Here is a 19,937-nt window from a genome sequence, read left to right on the forward strand (position 1 = left end):
GATGGAAGGGGAGGGAGGAAACTGAGGCTGTATAAATAAATAAAACATTTATTGTGAAAGTTTTATTTTATTTTTCTAGAGACGAATCTCTGCTGATTAATCACACAGGATGTACTTCTAATTCTCCCATTTCACTTCTGCACTTAGAGCTTCCATGAAAGAATGTTCTACGAGGCACTCAAACAACTATATCTCTGAATGGAGCCTGTGGCCTCCATTCCCAGAGCTAGTCTGGAATAACAGAGTATCTAATATTTATAGCTCTCAATAGAAGCCCCAATCCTATGTATTGGGGACAAATCATATATCCAAATTAAAGTGATGTTCCCACCTATTAGCTATTGTCGGCATAGACAAAAAATACCCATAACTGTTTTTTTTATATTTTCCTACATATCAAGATATTAATATGCACACAGCTTGTACCAAGGAATTTTATTCTCACTATTAGCTGGCGTAAGTCCTGAGTTCTGAGTCTAATTCCATTATAACAGAGCTGTGTTGCCTCATGAAGAAAAAAAGGACCAGTATGACCTTTGGGATCAACACAGGCAGGTGTCCCAGACTCTCCCTAGCTTCTATGTGTGTTCTCGACTGACTAGCTCTCTTTAGCTAGTTCCAGTATGTGTGTAGTGCATGAAACCATTTATCTTTTACATTGTCATTCACCAATTTGTGTCATCTCCCACCATTCAAAGTAGTTGTGATATATATTGTACCCTAATAAAATGTGCGCTGGTATGCGAGATATCATGAGGCAGTAAACAAACCTCAACTGTCCGCGATCTCAGCCTCATTGACTCTATCTAGCCGAAAAAGCTTATCAGTTCCTGTCTATCCCCTGCCTTGAGGTGTACTATTCTGTACTGCCCAAATTGACATTCCTTCTTCGTGCTGGATTAGAAATGTGCGCACGCCCTCTCCTGTCCACTTGTTAGTGTTACTCCCCTCGACGTGGAGAGTGCATTACTATGGGCTAAAAGTCCATACCTGCTATATGGAACTCAACTGAGCATCCAGACCGAATACTCTGCCATCTATGTGTTAATGAAAACCGAATCTTAGATTAAAGGTAGAGTGTAGCGCACATGCCTGGCCTCAAGATTAAATCTGAGTGCTATTGTTCTGATTCTTGCTGCCTTGTGTTTATCTCACATAATATATATTTGAATTAATACGCGTACACCTACGTCACCACCAACAAAGTTCCAGCTTTTCTTCCGACACTCTCACACTATTTTTTCCCCTCCCAATCGGAGAACCTCTATAGTACTCTTGTCTGACTAAGGATACATCTATAGGATTCTCCGATAGTAGCCACATTGACTGCAATTGTGCAGATATAAATAGTAATCTATCAAGAGCCAGATTTATATGTAAGAGTTTGTTTCTCTTTTTCTCTATCCTGCTTATAAAATAACTGAAGTAAAACTAAATCTATATTATCGGTACCCTGAAATCCCTTAAAACTCCATGTCTCATAAATAAGCACACTATCCCACATCTAGAAAAGTGAGCTATTTCTATACCACAAGAGCCATTCTGCCTTTAATTCTATTCAATAAGCAATTTCCCACCTCAATATCAAAGCTCAGTGATCATGTTATCTAAAATGAAACTCACAAAAGACACCCCAGCAACGACAGGTAATATCTCGTAGCTGTCCACTAAGGGTCGAGATATGCCAGATATTTTATCTCCTATAATTGAGTCCTAGATAAAGGAGCAGTGGCTAATCAGAGACAGCAACCGTATGCCACTCTCTCACTGCGTCTAAAGATGTTTATCTATCCGTAGACTCTCTGAAGCAAGGAGATTAAGCTCTAACACTAGAACCCACTTACAAGAATTACAACGTCTCATGTTTGACAGAAGCATCACAGCAGCGTCAATGATAGTTGCTCACTGGCCATGGAGACATACGATTTATGCTCCTGCAATTAGTGGTTAAGATAAGATGGCTCTTACAGACTCTCTCAAGCACAATGCTCCATGCTCACGGTGTGAGCCAAGCAGAACACAGTAACATTGTTCAGGTCTCAAAACAAGCACCCTATGAGAAATAGCAATGTGACTTGGCCGCTCAAAAGTGAAGATCAGTTGAGGGTGTTCAGGTAATTTTCTATGAACACGAGGGATACTGAACATCAAAGTGTCACATGAAGACCGCTAGACATGATAGACCTCAACACGCCTGAGCCCGTTCTCTTCTTCTCTTAGCAACTACCTTGTTGACCACATGGTGCGGGCCGAGTAACTCAGCCTTTATTCTATCACCACTCGTAATTGCAGGCCAGTAACAATCGTGATGGTGTCATTACCAGTGAATAAAAAATCTAGCTCATCAACAAAGGGTTATCCCCCGACTTAAAGGGGGCCTTATGGGTAATCAGAATACCACTTGATTACGCAGATGCGTTTATCACCTGGGAGGAGACAAGGACGGCAAAGAAATACAAAAGACCCTGGGGGAAGCTAGCAGCATCTCTGGAGGAAATCTGCTCTGAAGGGAGAGACCAGACTGTTGGTGGTATAGAGTGAGGTTAGTTGGACTATTCATCTGCTTCTGCTCCACAGCGTCAAGGAAGCACAAGCGACTAGTATAAAAAACCGGTTAATAGCAATTTACTCTGGCTTATTTATGGGAGTTTTCCCACCCATGTCGACGAACTTATGTGGCTCAGGTTTGCTAGTTTCTGTACTCTGGGGAAAGGTGATTTATCAACCAATTAATGATCTCGGTACAAGGAAAATCAGTTAGATATGACACCTACCTATAGTATATATAGGCTAACAGGATTTTATAATCAACCAAATCATGAGAGCCTTCAGGCCCAAGTATAAAAACTGGCCAGGCATGGGTGGTACTCCCACTTGTAGAGGCCTTAAAGATACAAATTTGAGGGCTTGCACACTTAGGTACTAAGTATAAGCTACATGAGATATGCTATTCTAAACAACCACACTAACCAGAAAACCAATCTAAGCAAAAAAGATGAAAGAGTTGAATAGAGACAATGGAGTCCCTCAAAGACTAAGAAATCAGTAATGTTTGCGATTCGCATCTTTCTAGCCACTGCGTTTGTCAAGATAGGACTAGCTCAGTGTGTATTATAGTCGATGAAGGTTGCTTAGTTATTACTTAACAAATGTGAGGTTTAATGCTGGCGCATAAAACCACCTGCGAATTACACTTTAGAAAGACTTCATGCAGTCGTGGGTAAATACCCAGCTGAATGCTCGTCTACCCCTGCGCCGTTGAAACGCTAGTAGTAGCTCTCTGCGGCACTTGCATCCTGTATGATGCAGCACTCGCACTTTCCCTCCCATGACAAAGACACGCATGCTCCAATATTAGTAAGACATGCTTTACAGCACGTCCATACCGGTAATCTTCAGCAGCTCCTTCTTCCTCCCATGTCGCATGTCCCCTGTGGATTCATGGCGACACGAATCTCTAGCCAGAGGACACACTCCTCAGCATGGTTTCTTCACAGTCCTGCGCTAGCCCCAGAATCTCCCTATTAGAGATTTGCCATCAGCGTTCACACAAGCAGCCTCCATACAAGTAGTCCTTGACTCAGCTAGGAGGTTGATCCCCTTTGCCATACATTTATAGAGCTTTGCTATATTTGCAATCCATACGCTTTAGCGACTCAGACATAAGGCTGCCTCCTTGATATTCACATCTTGGGCTCAGAAAGGTATATGACAGAAGAATACCCGCTGGGCTGCTGCCATGATAGAGACACATTCAAGACAGCAAGTGTCACTGGACCGCCTACTAGCCCATGTTCATATTGATGGAGTATATTCAGAACTTCAAGGCTGAGGGGGAGAATATCAGTTCATGGGGGGGTATCGTGGTAAAATAAGAGGCCAGAAACGTCCAATCTTTGCAGTATACAAGACATTCAAAGATGCTAGATAGAATGTACGAGGGAGAAAACACAGGCACAAAGTGGAACATTACAGCAGACCACATTGTTATGAACATGGATGTGAACATAATCCTTCGAAACATCATTGTTGAAAGGCACTTAGTCCCCTAGTAGTAATGTCAGAAGTGAGCACTGAGGGAAATGGTTGAAGCAAGAGAGCTCTGACCCCGATGCAAGGAATGTAAAAAGAAGATTAATGATTCATAAACTTGATAGGTGTCTTGGAAGATGTAGAGACCAGGAAAGGGTGGGAATCTTAGTCAGGAAGAAAAAAGTGACTGAATGTGATGCTGCCTCATGGGGATGTCTTCTGTATGCTGTGAATAAGTGGCTACTGAGGTGATGATAGATAAAATGTGAATTGGCCAGAAAGCCCGAGGCCAGGATCAGTACAGCAGGCATCTTACACAGAGAGTGCAATACTCTTCTGCGCAGAGTGCAAGTCCTGTGTTAGGACTGCCACGAGACGATAGAGTAATCATAGTGTGATGACTAAGGGTGTGAGAGTGAGAAAAGTTACCACCCACGTGCTAAGATAATAATAGTATTATGGTTAATGTAAAGAAGTGCTAGTCATAATAAGCCGAGCTAAATGCCAAAGGCAGTTATAATTGATATAGCTTCTGTTGTTTACTGGGGAGAAACACGAGTAGGAGAGGATTTCATCCAACACAGCTGGCTAGAACACAGAAACTTCCAACTACACTTGCATTTGTTCATTATACTTCCAGGCCATATAAGAGAGCGAGCCTTGTGTGCCACTGTATGTTCAAAGCACTGTAATGTTTTTGATGTCAACTGCAGTCCAAGCAATGGAGCCAAATGGACCCATGGAGCGTGAAATACCTACCTTTTAGGCTCATTTCTCCACCACAGGTATTTCTCGAGAATAACGAGAATATTTAACCTGTTTAGCAGCACTACTACTGTCTAACTAATTTACACTACTTCTTCTGCTCAATGATCTCAAGTCAAGAGTTATATCCGATGGACAGGCAATTAGGAGTTTTCAGTTGTCTCTATATCACTTTAGCCACTGCACGTCGCTTATGTAATATCCTTTCTCTTTCTCCCTTTCAGACTGCCTTCGATCTCTTCCCTCCGCTTTCTACCTCACCTTCCTTTTTTTGGTCTCCAAACAACGTCTTGCTATGTAGTCTCATGCTGACCTGTATACTTTCCTTGATCCTTTCTTGTTCATACGTCGCCGTTTAAGTGTCTGGAGTATACACGTGTGTTTACCACACACTAGCTGACGAAACCCTCTATATTCTATAAAGAGTTCAGAGACTCAGGTACTGTTTAATTTGTGTATATTAGCCATCGTCTAGGCTAACATACCTCGTTCATCTTATGGCGCACTCTGCACTTTATTTACATAATTTTAGTCCCTCTAATATTATGGGCATATACCAGTGAGAAGAGGATTATTTGTTGTGAGAACGTAGAGACTGTCATTGTCCTAGTGTTTTCTGTGGCATTTTGTCTGTCCTTCGCTGTCTTACCTTGATTCCAAGCGGTAAGTCTGTTAAGAGGAGGGATGAAGCGGAACAGCAATTCTCGCACCTAACCTCACGTCGTATTGTGGCAGGCACAGATTCCAGGTTCATGAGAATTGCGCTTGGACTTGCTCACAAAAAGGTTCATGTAGCTCGTTTTTAGACAGAGCTGGGACTTCACAGTTCTTAAACTTTAACTGCTGTTCTGAATCCAGCTGGCCTTGTGCTTGCATTGTGGGCGTGTACTGAGCCGGTGGACTCCCACAAGTAGCCTACGGTCTGTCGGTTGTGTGTGCTGTCGAGGACATTATCCAAAATAGTGTGGTGTGTGTTGCACTGTTGTTGTTGTTGGCTTTGTGTATCTCGAGATATATGTGGGTACATGTACATGGTCTGAAGGGTACACACTAAGGAAGTTATAGGAGTCTTCCAATAGCCTCCTCCCTTGTTGCATGGACCGAAAGGAATATCATCACGCTTAAGGCATCGAGGCTGTGCCAATTACAATAGCGCTGGCCCTGCCTTCCAGGCATCTTCTCTGGCTCATCCTGAATCTGCTTTCAGAGTCCGACTACTAGAGCGGTGAGCCTCCCACTATACTTTGGTTCTTCGATCAACTCTGCCTTAGCTGCATACAAGCAGTCTTATCCATTGAGCTGTCTCCCAGCCCTGATAGACGAGTTCTAGAGAGAACTTGAGCAGCGAAAGCAAGTGATAGGTATCTATGAGAGAAGTGCTGGTTTCTTCTTGAATGTAGTAGGAAAGCAAGATCAGATTGGTTAGAGCAGTGCAGGTGAGGGGATAATTTATTAAGGTGCCAATGACTTCCAGATCTGGGGATAAAGACTACTTTCCCTGGCTGAGAGGCTCGCGCTCAAAAAATCTCTCAAGAGAGGCTTGTGCGTGCATAGAGCTGAGCACACCCAATTGATGAAGGTCTAGGCCTTTTTGTTCGATCTACTCCCTTAAAAGCATGGGAGGGATTCACCTGGATAGGTCAACCAGAACGTAGCATCCCGCTTCCTCCTAGGAACTGAGGCGTTCAATTCCTCATGCCACATCAAGAACATGGCTCTGAATGACCATATATTGCAGCTTTGCTGCACAGGCACTACAAGCTGTGCGAATAATTAAAGGAGGCACGCAGCCAGTGGAAGAATACGCCGAGTCTTTATGCTTCCCTTGCGCTTCATTTTGCTGTACACTGAACCGTATTGCCCTTCTCCGCGATTCGCCCCCAAAGCCAGCAATGGTGTATAGCAGCAGTAGCGCGAGAGAACACAGTGCAGAAATCGGGACAGACACAGCAGAACTGAGACCATAAGGAACTACGAGGGATTTCTTATACCTGACTAGCTGACGAGCCTGCAGTAGGCTTATGCATCAGCTCAGTGGCTGGAATGCCTGAGAGAAGATCTGCTCTTGGACGTCCAGCAGAAATACACAACCTTGAGTTAGTCCCATGGCTGACTTACATCATGGAAAATGTGGCTTTTTGTATATCGCAAAGCAAGAGCTAGAGCCACGAACGGAGACTTGGCCAAGCCGAGCTTAGTTAACAGCGATGCGAGGGAAATTTCCCTCACGACACATTCCCGACCTGGAGGCGTGGCTATGAGGACCAGGACCAATGCAAAATGCTTGCAGAGCGATTAGAATGAAGGAATGTCTCTATGAGCTCTCACACTTAGTGCTCCATACAACACATGCAAGTCGTGGAAAATCGTGTGCAGCTGGAAAAGGCGCATATGGTGTTGCATTTACCTTTGCCAGTAACGAAATGAATTCAATCTCCTATTCTCTATGAGAGTCTATTTAAGCGTGTATATAAAATAATTCTGATCTCATTTTTGAGTTTAAAACTTATGTTCCAGCTCCTTGCAGATTGGTCCTCTAGCTGAGACTCTAGTTGATTTTTGACACAACCATCTCAAGCACCTTCGTGACAACAGACAATAATTTCCTCATTATACTCTTATCCATGTACTAGGTCTCTTTCTTTTCAAGGTGCAGTATAGGAACTTCCTGCTTGCTGATATGCTTTTTTACAGCCAAATTCCTCTCTGAGATGATTTTGTCTTCCCTGTCATAAATCATAGTAACAAAGAAACTCCTGTGAGAGTAATCGAATTGGTAGAAGAACAAGATAGAAATCACATCTCCTCCCAATATTTCAAAGAGAAGTCCTACCAAATTCTCTTATTATCAAGGCGTCTGTTTTGATTATTCAGAAGAAGTTGGTGAGCAGGTTTCGTTTGCAGGCTCACAGGTTTGTGGACTACATACTGGTTTCAAAAGCATAGGCATAATCAAAATGAAAGAGAATATCGTGTATCTTGACCATTGCATATCCTGAACCATAGCTTGCTCCTCAACGTTTGCCCCTCTCATTTTCTTCAAATACAAACATTTCTGGGATGCCTGTCCTTTAGCCTTTCCAACCTCCTGGTCCATCTTCGCATGTGGGTTCATTTCTTCATTTTACTTTATACCAATAGAGCATAAGCAAGCTGTGTTTAAGTAGTCGCACTCCTTGCCAGTTATGTATGTAACGAACATCGGATGATCAGATACGTGCCAGTCCCGCTCAGCCGAAGACAGAAATCTCTAGGCTGCAGGGCAGACGATGAGGTTGACCATGAACTTGGTGTTTCTCCTTTCACTCCCCCAATCATTGATGAGAGTGCAAACTTCGATGAACATTGGTTTGCACTACTATCCTCATTCTAGTAAAAGCGTCAGAATCGAAACAAAGAGAGACCATCTCACCTTGTCTTCTCCCAGTGTTCGCTAGCTTCTCTTTCTCCGACCAACGAGTCCAACTGAGGCAAGGCCTTATACTGCTACATCAGTCTGGGCGAGACCATCTGCTTAGACATATATTAGTAATCTCAGAATCTCATTATCTGTATTATAGCCATCTCCTAACTAAGGAGTGACTTTATGGGTTAGATTCTGCCCATCGAAGTGGATTCAACATATCCAAGACGTTTACACATTGTATCCAAGTTGGCAAGAGCCCACGAAATATAGGAATAGTCAGTGCATAACCTCTGGACTACATGGATCTTTGGTGTTTTCTTTTATATATTGGATTTTTTTGTTTGTTTATATATCTTTTTCCCTCTTGAATGGTAGCGGACCTTCTCCAGTATGTCCATTTATTATGTCGGAAGTATGAATCTTATAAATAATTGAAATTAGCTGGTCTCATAGTTGAGATGAAACATTCTCGCGCACCCCTTCGACACTATTGTAGCGACCTACCGTGTGAAGTTGGACTGAGTGCATTAGTTTAGAGCTTTATATATGTCCTTATGTCTCTTGTCGCCCATAGGTCAAAGCGATACTAGCTCTTCATGCGATACTTCAATGAATTCTTGTGCGTCTCTCTCTCTCTCTCTTCTCTCTGTCCCTCTCTTGCACAATGCAAGTGTCTATTCGTCATACCAGCGCACATGGTTAAATCGCTGCCTATCTTCGATCATAAATTAGGATCTACTTTGTACATGGGCCTCTGTCTGATCGAACGTCTGGAGGCTTTCTATCGTTGATGACATTAATTCGAGTGGGAAAGACCCTCTAATGAAGTGTCATGTTGTGCCATTTCGTCTTTCTGCCTTGCTATGTGGAATTTTGTAATGTTAATCTGTCAACCATCCATTTGTTTGCCGCTTCGTGAGGTCTCCCCCTATGCAGACCCTAATGATAACTGACTTAAGTCCTAAAAAGTAATATCACTGTGTCTCCAGATTGCTGTTTCAGACGTGTTTCACAAGTGCACCAGATATGTAATCAAGAGATAAGCAGTCCCTAAAACGTACTGTTTGGGAAGGAATACTTTTCTTCAGTTATTACAGCTATGAAGAAAATGATGCACAGACACCCCTCTTCAAACAACCAACTAATGCCCAGAGTCACTCAGGGAGAGAAGGACTTGTGAGCCCCTCCCCATCTGTGACGAAATGTTGAGGGCTAATTAGTGTGCAGGTTATTATTTGATTCTTAGCAACGTTAGTTAATTTAATCATATCACCATATCTGCAAGACGCACTAAGCATATCTATGCGAGCCGTATATATTGTGTTTGCTTGTTACAACGCGGATAAGAGCAATATAAATGCAGCAGGCTAATGTGTGTGGGTTAAACTCTCGTTTTTTTAGCGATGAGACCATTATCAGACAGCCTCTCTCCTCGCCGAGGTCGTCCGGATGGCGTTATTTGCTTGAGAATCCTAGGGTCTTCCTGCAACAGTATCACCGCTGTTTCTTTAGACCTTTTCCCTTCAGCCGTAGGGGCCTGATGCTTTTTTAGCTTTCCATATTGATATGAGGGGTATTGAGCAATGCTAGTGGGCAGAGCTGTTTGCCTTTGGGAGATGTTTTAGAAATAGCCAAAGGAAAGTGGAAAGGTTTGGAAAATGAAGAGGAGGAAATAGGACAGACAGAGTGAACAGAGGACAGAGGCAAATGCAGTAGCAGAGATGATGTCCCCATCAGCAGAACATAATGGCCTTCAAGGATGACCATACTGCAATCTTTTTCTCTTTACCCTCTGGTCAAGACACTAACAACACCAGGCTCTTGATGCCTTTCATCCTCCTTTCCTTTTTTTCTGATGCCAAATACAATGTGCTTATAAGTATTCAGGAAGCTCCCACACAGTTCTGAAATAGATCTCAATGGGTGCTGAAATCAGGGACTTTAATGTGTAGCACCAGGCAAAGAGAGAAAAGTAAAAAATTGCAATGCAAAAGCATCTTGAAGATTACTAGGTGCAAACTCTTCACCTCACCTGCAAATAGGTAAATGGTGACTCTGAGAAGCTGAGGGGTTGCTCCAGGAAACCCAGTGCTCTGATAACTGAATACAAGCTGTGGGACTCCTGGCCTGGCTCATTCTCCATCCCTCACCGACCCAATATGGTCAGAGGGATGTGTGGCCACAGAGGAAGCACTAAAGATTACACCATTAAGGAAAATACAGACAGATGAACAGTTTGAGACTAGTCCATTTCTCCTGAGAAATCTCTGTTCCTTCCAGCCAAATGACTCTCACCATCAATGAGGATGACAGTGGTGCTGTGAATACACCATCAGAAGATCATGATGGTCACCACCTTGGAGCTAATTTTGAGTAGCTTGTGAAAGTTTCTAGTACTTTTCCACAGGTAAAGTTGTACCTCTATGTAGATGTAGAACAGAGACCCACGATGGTTACAATTTCAACTTCCTATCACTCTTTGCACTTGATTTGTGAGACATAACAGAAGAACAATCACCAACAAGCTAGCCTGGCTCCGTATATGAAGGCACAAGTCACCTGGCTTTTCATTTATGAAACTCCAAGAGATTGTTAGCCGCTTTATTCACTTAAACAAAGGTTTTGAGGGGTGCTGACACTTTACTGTTCTGAGTTAATTGGTCTTTCACAATAGTTATGCAGATTCTTGGGTGTCATTGCTATGCCGGTCATCATTCACTATGCATAGACCCTCTCATCTCCAGTGTCAATTCTGCAGCCACAGTGGCTTGTATGTCTTCTGGGTTGAAGTATGGGTTAGGCATAGAATCCCAAACTCTCAATACTACCCAAAGTGCTAAACCTTTCCTTTAAAATCAGGAAGGGAAAATGTTTTTCTTGACTCACCTAATTTTATCTAAAAAGTTATATACTCTTTTTTTTTTTTTTTTTTTTTTTTTTGGTTTTTCGAGACAGGGTTTCTCTGTGTAGCTTTGCGCCTTTCCTGGAACTCACTTGGTAGCCCAGGCTGGCCTCGAACTCACAGAGATCCGCCTGGCTCTGCCTCCCGAGTGCTGGGATTAAAGGCGTGCGCCACCACCGCCCGGCAAGTTATACTCTTATTCTGCGCTTTTGTCCTCACCTACCCAGACAATCACCTTTAGTGTCATATTATACACACTGTGTGATGCGGTCTCACCCACGGACCTCCGCTGGCTTCTCATTGTCGGTGACGTTGAAATCTGCTCCTGCATTCAGCCCTTTCAGACTTTCCCCACACGTTGCTCCCCACTCCTCCCTCTCTCTCCTTACTTCCTGTAATTGGTGCAGTTATCCACAACATCATTGCTTCCGTCTCCTTTTCTCTCTCCCTGTAAACGCACAGTTTCCCTTCAAATCCCTTTGCCTCATTAATCATGACTTCCAAGGGTTCCTTTATCTCCAAATGCCTACCACTTTGCTTTTAGTTCTGAATACTTCTCGGTGTTCTTTCATCTCTGAATATTTACCACCTTTCTTTTTGTAAGGGAAGAGGCTGACTCTGACAACATTTGACATGTACGATCTTGTTGGATGTCCATTTATGGGAGAAAGAGGTTTTTTTCTTGGGGCATACTCCTTGAGGTTTGGAAGCAGCCTGGCAGCTTGTCTTTTTAATTGTCATTTTCTTCGTTCTACCCAATTCAAGATCAAATGAATGGAAATGATAGATGCAAAGTCAGGTTTTTCTCAAACAGACAAGCCCCATGTACACAGCTGGCTACTTAGAAGTATTTTGTTCTAAGTAGCCTGGACAGGTTGAAAAGGAAAAAAAGAAAAAAGAAAAAAGAAAAATCCTGTAAAATAGAATCTGAAAAGTAGGAGCTAGCTAACCTTTTACCGGCCCATATAGTATTTTCTTTTAGAAAATATTTACTAATTTTTTACATAGTTGAGAAATTTCAAAAAATACCCCTTTCTTCCTGAGTATTTTAAGAAAAACAAAATCAAAAGATCTCATGAAGTGGGCTCACATTCTGATACAACAGGATCAGATCCACATTCCAACTCTCTAGTAAGCTACAGTCCTCATTCAGCCACAAGCCGCTTGCTTAATCTATCTGCTTGGCCCTTGAAATTGAGTCTAAGGCTCTGGGCACAAAGGAGGCAGGGGAGAATGAACAAAGAGAACAGTGACGTCAGGGTGTGGACTCCAGAGCCCAAGTGACCTGCAGGATGGACACGCTGAAAGCAAGGTTGAAAACATACTTTTAAACATTCAGATGACGAGAAACGGCAGTCAATGAGGGACAGTAGGGAACCACAGACAGTTGTCATGTGTCCAGGCAAGCGTCCATGCTATCATCATGAGAAATTTAACAAGACCGAATGGACCCTCCACTATCTACTAGGATGAGTCAATAGTGAAAAAGAAAAAGATCCAACTTTCTTACTTTTCTCTTGAGGGAAAGTCAGAATCTTCTCAATACTTAGAAAAGGCTGTAGAGTTGAGGACTGACATGTCTTATATATGAGGAGAAACCAGAGGCCAGGTGTGACCAGTAAAACACACAAGGAAGCACATCCTTACCCTAGTTTCTCTTCCAGAAGCTTTCTCCTCCTGCCCTCCTTCTGCGCTTCCCGAGAGCCTCGCCTCTGCGTTTTCCTTGCAGAGTGTACTTGACCACCAGGGGGCCCTGTTGCACACTTCATGCAGAATAATCACTAGCGCGGATAGTGTCCTGGGAAATTCTTAAGGACTTGCCAACCTGCTATCTATTTTTAATGAAGACCGGGATTATTCCAGCCTTGTCTTTAGAACTAAGAATACAGCCAATAGATAAGAAGTGAAAACATTCCACGGACATGTAAAAGCATGCAAAGGTTATAGATGAGTTAAAACGTTTCCCTTTATGATTTCCTCAGCTACGAGCTTATGTCGGCAGTTGTCTGTCCCACAGACTGTCCTTCCTTCCTTCCTCTTCCACCGGGTCTCCCAGGGTGATCCCCACCCTTTCTTCTGTTGACAAAAGCCAGGAGGTGGGAGTGGAAGGCAAGGTTCGCCCTGGGCAGAAGACTGCATTTGCGGCCAGCTCACCCTGCTCGCTCCTGAACGTGTGGTCCTCTGGGAGGATGGAGTGGGTGTTCTTCACAGTTCCTCCTCCAACAAACCAGTTCACGTTGGGATTCCAGCGGTTCACAAAGCCACACAGATGGTTTTCTTCAAAGTCACACTCTGGAGGAAGAGGCATAGACACACATTTCACGGACCTACAGCCGCACCTGGGGACACCTACACGCTCTGCAGAGTCTGCCCTTTGTCATCCTGAGGACTCTCTTCCTCAACTGTGGACCAGAAATTCTGAACAATGTTGGTCAAGAAGAGAGATCCAGTAGTGAACCGATGTTCTGCTTTATCATTGCCCCTCTGAACCATAGCCCTTTCTCCTATTAGCCACGTGGCTTGTTGTGGGACACACCATCTCCCTGAGTCTGTTTCCTGATGTGTGAATTGGAGACAACAGTCCTACCTCATCATGTTGTAGGCATGGGCCGCTCTCAGTACAGCACCAGAGGACCAGTCACATTGCCTGTGCTTGATATAAGCTGATGATTTTTGTCAGTCTATTGAATTAATTAATTCGTCAGTGTTTTGGTCCCAGAGACCAAAAATCCAGGGTCTTGCATATGTTAAGCATGTACTTTACCACTGACCTATGTTCCCAGCTCTACTACATTTTAATGTACTATTTTAGGGTTATTTCTCAGCTCTATAGACATTTTCTGCAACACCCTTTCTGTTACCTGCTGGCCCTGTCCTCCATCTCTTTATGGTGAACAAGATTCCCAGAACTCGTGTTTCCAAGATGCTAAAACTCCCTGCTTTTCTGATGCATAAAAATCTAGTCAGAATAGGTGGGACAGGCACACACATGGCCCATGGCCCTCCTGCAACTCCTGCCTAGAGATGAAAGATACAGAAGTAAAACCCTTGTGCTTGGGGATATTGACATGTTTGCTATAAAATTTTCCCCATTAACAAATTCTTTTAGTGGGAACAGGGAAGTCGTAAGCCTACTCCGGTCACTGACACCATAATCCTGCAAAAATGAAGGATGATCCGCATCCTGTTCTCTGTTGCTCCATCCACCTCTTTATTGGGTTCCACCAAAGGGGGATGAAGGAAGGTGACATCAGTGCTAGTGGCCAGCTCCATCACTGCCAGGTTGCCATGGTGAGCTATGTCCCTTCACAGAAGGAAGGGCCTAGCCAGAAGCAGCCTTGGCCATAGGGCCACTGTTTCCAGGTGCTCAGAATTCCTCCTCCCTTGTCTCATTGGTTAGCCAGATAACAGCTTATGAATCATGGCTGGTCCTAATTCTGGTCACAGTGCCGGCCCCTGCTGGTGTCTTTACCCTGTACAACTTTGTGGTCTCGTTCATATTGATGGGCTTTCCTCAGATTACAGAGGTGAGGCTGATCCCCGCCCCCAGCACCCCAGTTCCCACCTTCCTGCCAGGATTCTAGCTGGTACACTGACAAATCGTAAGATTTCTTTTCAAATTTCCACGGCAGTATCTGCCAACTGATGCTCAACGTCTAGTGCCAAGGGCTGCCACAGAGTGTAATAAAAAGCAAAATCCTTCTCAGCGTGCCAGGCACTAGTCTAAGCTTTTTCTACGAATTCACTTAATCCTCAACATAGCCCCTTGAGAGAGGTACTATTATTAACCCAATTTCACAGACAAGGGACCGAGGGAAGTGGGCACAGAGCTGCGGGGGGGGGGGGGGGGAGGCGGTGACAGCCTGGCAAGACTCACTTATGTGGCGTCCTTTTTGTTTCAAACAAACCAGGAGCCACCAAATCATCTGGGGAAAGGAATGAACGTTTCTTGAGTGCCCACCCTTAAATCTACCTCTTCCCAAACCTCACAGGAACCAGCTCCATGTGGCAAAGGATGACAAGTGGTGGGTGGGTGGGGAGGGGAGGGGGGCGGGGAGGTGCAGTGAGAGACCGAGCCAGCAGGTGGCGCTCCCCAGGTGCGTCTGGCTGCTTCTGTGTGCGTGTGGGCGGGGCAAGAGCTAGACTACTCGAGGGATGGAAGTTCTGTCTGTTTCCATCTTTGCCTTAGAGGTATCAGTGAAAGACGGAAACAGAGAAGCACACCAAGGACATTAGCATAGGCTCCTTGTGCAGGATCATCTTTGACTCGCCACTCCCTTTAGCCCGAGTCCTCAGTCAATACTGTCAATGCTGAGGCATCTTGCAGATCTATTGACTTTTTTCTTCTGCAATGCTAACCCCGCCGCCTTCTCCCCAACCCCCAGTTCAAGGTCCTCCTTCTGTAATCCCTGTAAAATCAGAGTCTCTTCCAGGAGTTTGCTAGCTCCTATGTGTCTGTATTTTCCTTGTCTCCAGCTCATGGAAATCAGCAGCATCATCCAAAAGCCACAGCTACACACCTGTCCCCTGCTCTGGCACCTACCAGCCTCATAATTTGGTAAACCCAGGCTCCCATCCCGAGACCAGTCTCTGTAAGACACTCTGGGAGGGTTACCGACTGCTCAGCTCTGGCCTTTGCCTCTGTATGCTCAGATCCTTTCTCCTACAAGCTTTGCTCGCAAACAGCCCTCTTCTCCTGTGTGCACCTCCACAGTCGCCAGCCCCTCTGTGCTCATTGTGTAAAGAGTTAATGGTCGGTGGCAGATGAGGACTAGTCAGGCACCCATGGGGGAGGGGCTGTCCTCTGGCTGCCTTCACAGCTGCCATGCAGACAGCCAGTCTTGCCCACACCAGGCAGTGTCTAACTGATCATTTTGATGACTAAGACAGCAGTAGCAGAGTATCAGGGAAGTAGGTGACATGATGGATGTCCGCTCTCCTGGCAAAGGCCACCAAAAATAGAGTTCACAGCCAGCCAGCAATTGTTTTTATTAGAACTGGGGGAGGTTAGCATCGCTGGGGGTACAAGTGGCTGCTTCTCCCGGTTAAGCCAGCCAGTTCGAACAAATGCTAATGAGCCTTTCCTCTGAAGACGAGGATCAATGTCTCATCTTCAGGTGACCCTAGCAAAGAACAGAAGCTACTATGCATTTTGCAAAATGCTCTACGACACACTTGGCCTTTAGGATCGATTTACTGCTTTCTGGCAGCGGATTGTAGAAAGAGATTTGCATTCTGCTGCCACGATTGCAAAATTCACTCACCAATACAGTAGCCGGCTGTCATCTTGATTTCAAAGAGGGCAATGCTGGCCGTGTTCCCTTGTCCCAGGACACCTTCTATCAAAATCTGTACAATGTATGGGGGGAAAAGGAATCAGGCATCAAAACATACCATGTTTCCTGTCCAATATTTCAGTTCTTAGTCAGGAACTATCATTCAGTGTGATTCACTGTATACACACACACACACACACACACACACACACACACACACACACACACTGAGGACTTTGACATGAACAAAGTGTCCAACAGATGCTCAGAGTCAGCTGCCTTCCAATTCTATCCTAACTTCCACATCCTCCTGTGTTCATGGAGGCAGTAATTGGTGGTGGATAGAGACAAGAGCAGCGTTCCTGGGGAGGTATGTGCTGAATGGAACTGAGGGCAGATGATGCAGGGACAAAGAAAAAAAAAAAAGTGGTGTGTGTAGGGGAATCATTGGATGAGAAGACAGGGAGCCCAAATCTGTCAGAAATCTCCACGAGATGGGAAGGCTCAAAAGTTAATCCATAGTTTCTACTTTGATGAGAAATTGAGAATTTTACACAAAGAACAGATAAAAGTGTGACAATCCATGTGGTTGGTTTCAATGAATGTTAGAGTTCACATCTGGCCCTGTTTCTCAAATAGCTTTTTCTTCTGTGGCTTTAGCAGGATATTTTGCAACTATGTGGGTAGATTTGGGGTCTATAACCATTGGAATATGGTGTGAAATAGGAACTCAGACTCAATGTTCCTTCCCTCAGTGTCCGTCTGATGGGGAGAGACCTCCAACAGGCTGGGCTAGGCTGAGATGCTCTGTTTTAAAGCCTTTCAAAGAAGAGGGTTGAGCCTAGGAACGGAGTGCATTAGGAATGGTGGTTCTGCTATGTCCTCAGTGACACACACACTCTCATATGTGCCAAACTCCAGCTCCCTTCCCTGCTCCACTCCATGCCCCACCTCTCACATCCTCTACCTTCCTCTCAGAGCTGACAGAACAATGAGCCTCTCTGAAAAGGGAAGGAAACATGCCTGGTAAATGACTTTCTCCTTTCAAAGTATTTTAGTGTCTCATTTTATAATAATGCCTTGTTCAAACTTTGGAGCAACTAACCCATTAGGAAGGTAACGCAACATATTCCACAAAAAATTTAGAAGCATGATGCAAAATTGTTGGCAACAAAAATACTCCTGAAAGTCCATTTTCACTGAAGAGGTCAATTTAAGCACCATTTAGCCTTAGTTTTTAAATAGATGCAGCAAGTTCATGGAGATGCTGTTTTAAGGGATAAACAAATACTAATTTACATTAAATTTCTATAATGCAACTAACCTTACTGACTTACTTGTTATAAGACAGTGGTTCTCAACCTGTGGGTCACAACTCCCTGGGGGAGGATTAAATGACTATTTCACAGGGGTTACATATCAGCTATCCTGCATATCAACTACCTTGCATATCAGATATTTATGTTATGATTCACAACACTAGCAAAATTAGTTATGAACTAGCAACAAAATTTTATGGTGGGGGGGTCATCATAATATGAGGAACTGTATTAAAGGGTCTCATCATTACGAAGGTTGAGAACCACTGTTGTAAGACCTCATGTAGCATAAAGCAGGTCACATGCCTCCTATCGTCCTCCTAAACCCCACCTACCTTGAATTTCTTGGAGCTGTTTTGAAGATCCAGACTGGCTATGAGCCAGCTGTCTGAAGGCTCCTTAGTGGACCAAAGCAAGCGATCGAAACTTTCATCCTCAAATCTCACATAGAGGTTCAGTTGGCTGGGATCTGAGACAGACCCCGGAGGTGTGGTTATCTGGTAGACCAGGCGAAGGCAGTTCCATTCCTCAGCCTGCAAATCAGAACTCAGCAGCATGGCTTTCTCCCCTTGCTTGGCAAAAGAGGTGTCCACATAAACGTAATGGCCTGAAAGAGAGAGGAACGCAGACAAGGTATTAGTCTTCTGTTTGTAACTTGGAAAAAAGACAACAGTTTGGTCCATTCAACCTATGGGAAGACAGATCCTGCAAATGCATTGTCTCAGCCCAACAGAACTGCCTGAACACTGGGTCTCTGGTCTCTTGTGAAATGGACATGTCTACTCTGCACCTTGTGGGCCACATGCATCCCAGGATAAGTGTTAATGCATCCCAACACACTTGAAAAGGATATTATAGGACAATGTCAAAGACTGGACACCCTTACATGGTTTGGCCACACTGTAGCCATTTCCCCAAATGACAACAGCCTGGAGCTGAGCAGCGGGGCCGCTCAGGAGAGTGGAGTGCCCAGTTTTCCCAGTTTTCCATCCCTTCAACTCCTCTGAACTCCATCACTGAGGCCAAGTGTCTGATGCTTTTCCTCACTGCACACCAGGTCCACTTAGCACATTGCACAAGGCATCCTGGCCCTCACATGGCTGGGGGTGCAGGCTCAGGACACTGAATGTAGGGAGCGATATGAGCAGGCTGGCCCTGAAGTCTCAAAATAGGATGACTTGGTGTACTCCACCATCTCCTTACACAGGTCTCCCTGGAACTAACGATTTAATTTGCATTTAGCTTGTATCATTAGAATAGACTAAATTGATTTAGTTACTCAGCCTGGCTCTTGGGGCCCAGCCAGCTGAAGTGTAAGCTTTTTTTTTAAATTAAGAACTAGATTCTCTTTGCCTAGACTCTTTCCTAACCAAATATAAGTAAATGGAGAGTGTGTATAGAACACATTGCAGAGGACGGGAATGCAGTGGACACAGCAGGGTCACCCGCACTCTGTCTTCCTCTTTCTCTTTTATCTTCCTTCTCCTTTCCCCATCCTCTTTTCTCTATTTTCCTTCCACCCTCTTCTATCACCGCCTCTATCCTGCTAAGATGGATGAGCGGTATTCTGCCAGCTGGGCCTGGATATGGAATCGCATTCCTATGGAGGATGGGGAAGGAGTGAAGCCAAGAGCACCAACGGAAGCCTTCCCCACTGTGCTGGCCACCTGGACTCCTAGCATAGTTACTCACTTGTTTATTGGTCTTTGAAGGTGGAAGGCGAAGACCTCCAAATGCCCAGAAGCTCCCACATGGGTGTCCACATTAACCCATTGCCTTCTATTGTATGGGTCCCCACTGACCCCTGGTTGTTTGGCCCCCTAACCAGAAAGCTCTGAAATGTACATATGCTTTCCTTGATTCCTTTCGGCCCACCCTCCCACATGGATTGCCCCAAATAGCCATCCCAGCTAGGATCTCTGTATCAGTAGCCAGTCCTGGCAGACCAGAGCCGCTCAGCAAATGATCAGCCCCCATGTAGGACACAGAATGCCATCTTGCTAGCTGGAGGACTCCAAGATCAAGCTTATCTCTAGCTGGCAGTCTTCATGTGGCAGCCACTCACAGGTGACAACTTCTTTTAGAAACATTTCAGCGCCCCCCGCCCAGTTGTTAAGTCTGATCCTTAAAGCTATTGTCACCACCAAGTGTTCTGTGTACAGCTCGTACTCACGTGCGAGGCATTGCACTAACTGCATGGTACTCATTCATCATTCACCATCTGTGGTGCTTACTGG

General features: G+C 44.6%; 1 protein-coding gene across 1 annotated transcript in view; it reads right to left on the reverse strand.

Moving 5' to 3' along the window:
- LOC114710946 (MAM domain-containing protein 2) overlaps positions 1-19,937 on the reverse strand; it is a 160,078-nt gene that overhangs the window by 70,710 nt on the left and 69,431 nt on the right. Inside the window, exons 3-9 of the mRNA XM_037202271.1 lie at positions 18,036-18,307; positions 16,370-16,454; positions 13,106-13,397; positions 12,753-12,858; positions 11,382-11,497; positions 6,556-6,752; positions 5,447-5,466 (exon numbers count right to left, since the gene is read on the reverse strand). Coding sequence (XP_037058166.1) covers positions 5,447-5,466; positions 6,556-6,752; positions 11,382-11,497; positions 12,753-12,858; positions 13,106-13,397; positions 16,370-16,454; positions 18,036-18,307 — 1,088 coding nt within the window. The remainder of the gene's footprint in view (positions 1-5,446; positions 5,467-6,555; positions 6,753-11,381; positions 11,498-12,752; positions 12,859-13,105; positions 13,398-16,369; positions 16,455-18,035; positions 18,308-19,937) is intronic.

Source organism: Peromyscus leucopus, chromosome 1 (genome assembly GCF_004664715.2).
Source record: "Peromyscus leucopus breed LL Stock chromosome 1, UCI_PerLeu_2.1, whole genome shotgun sequence".
In the NCBI taxonomy this organism is placed as follows: domain Eukaryota; kingdom Metazoa; phylum Chordata; class Mammalia; order Rodentia; family Cricetidae; genus Peromyscus; species Peromyscus leucopus.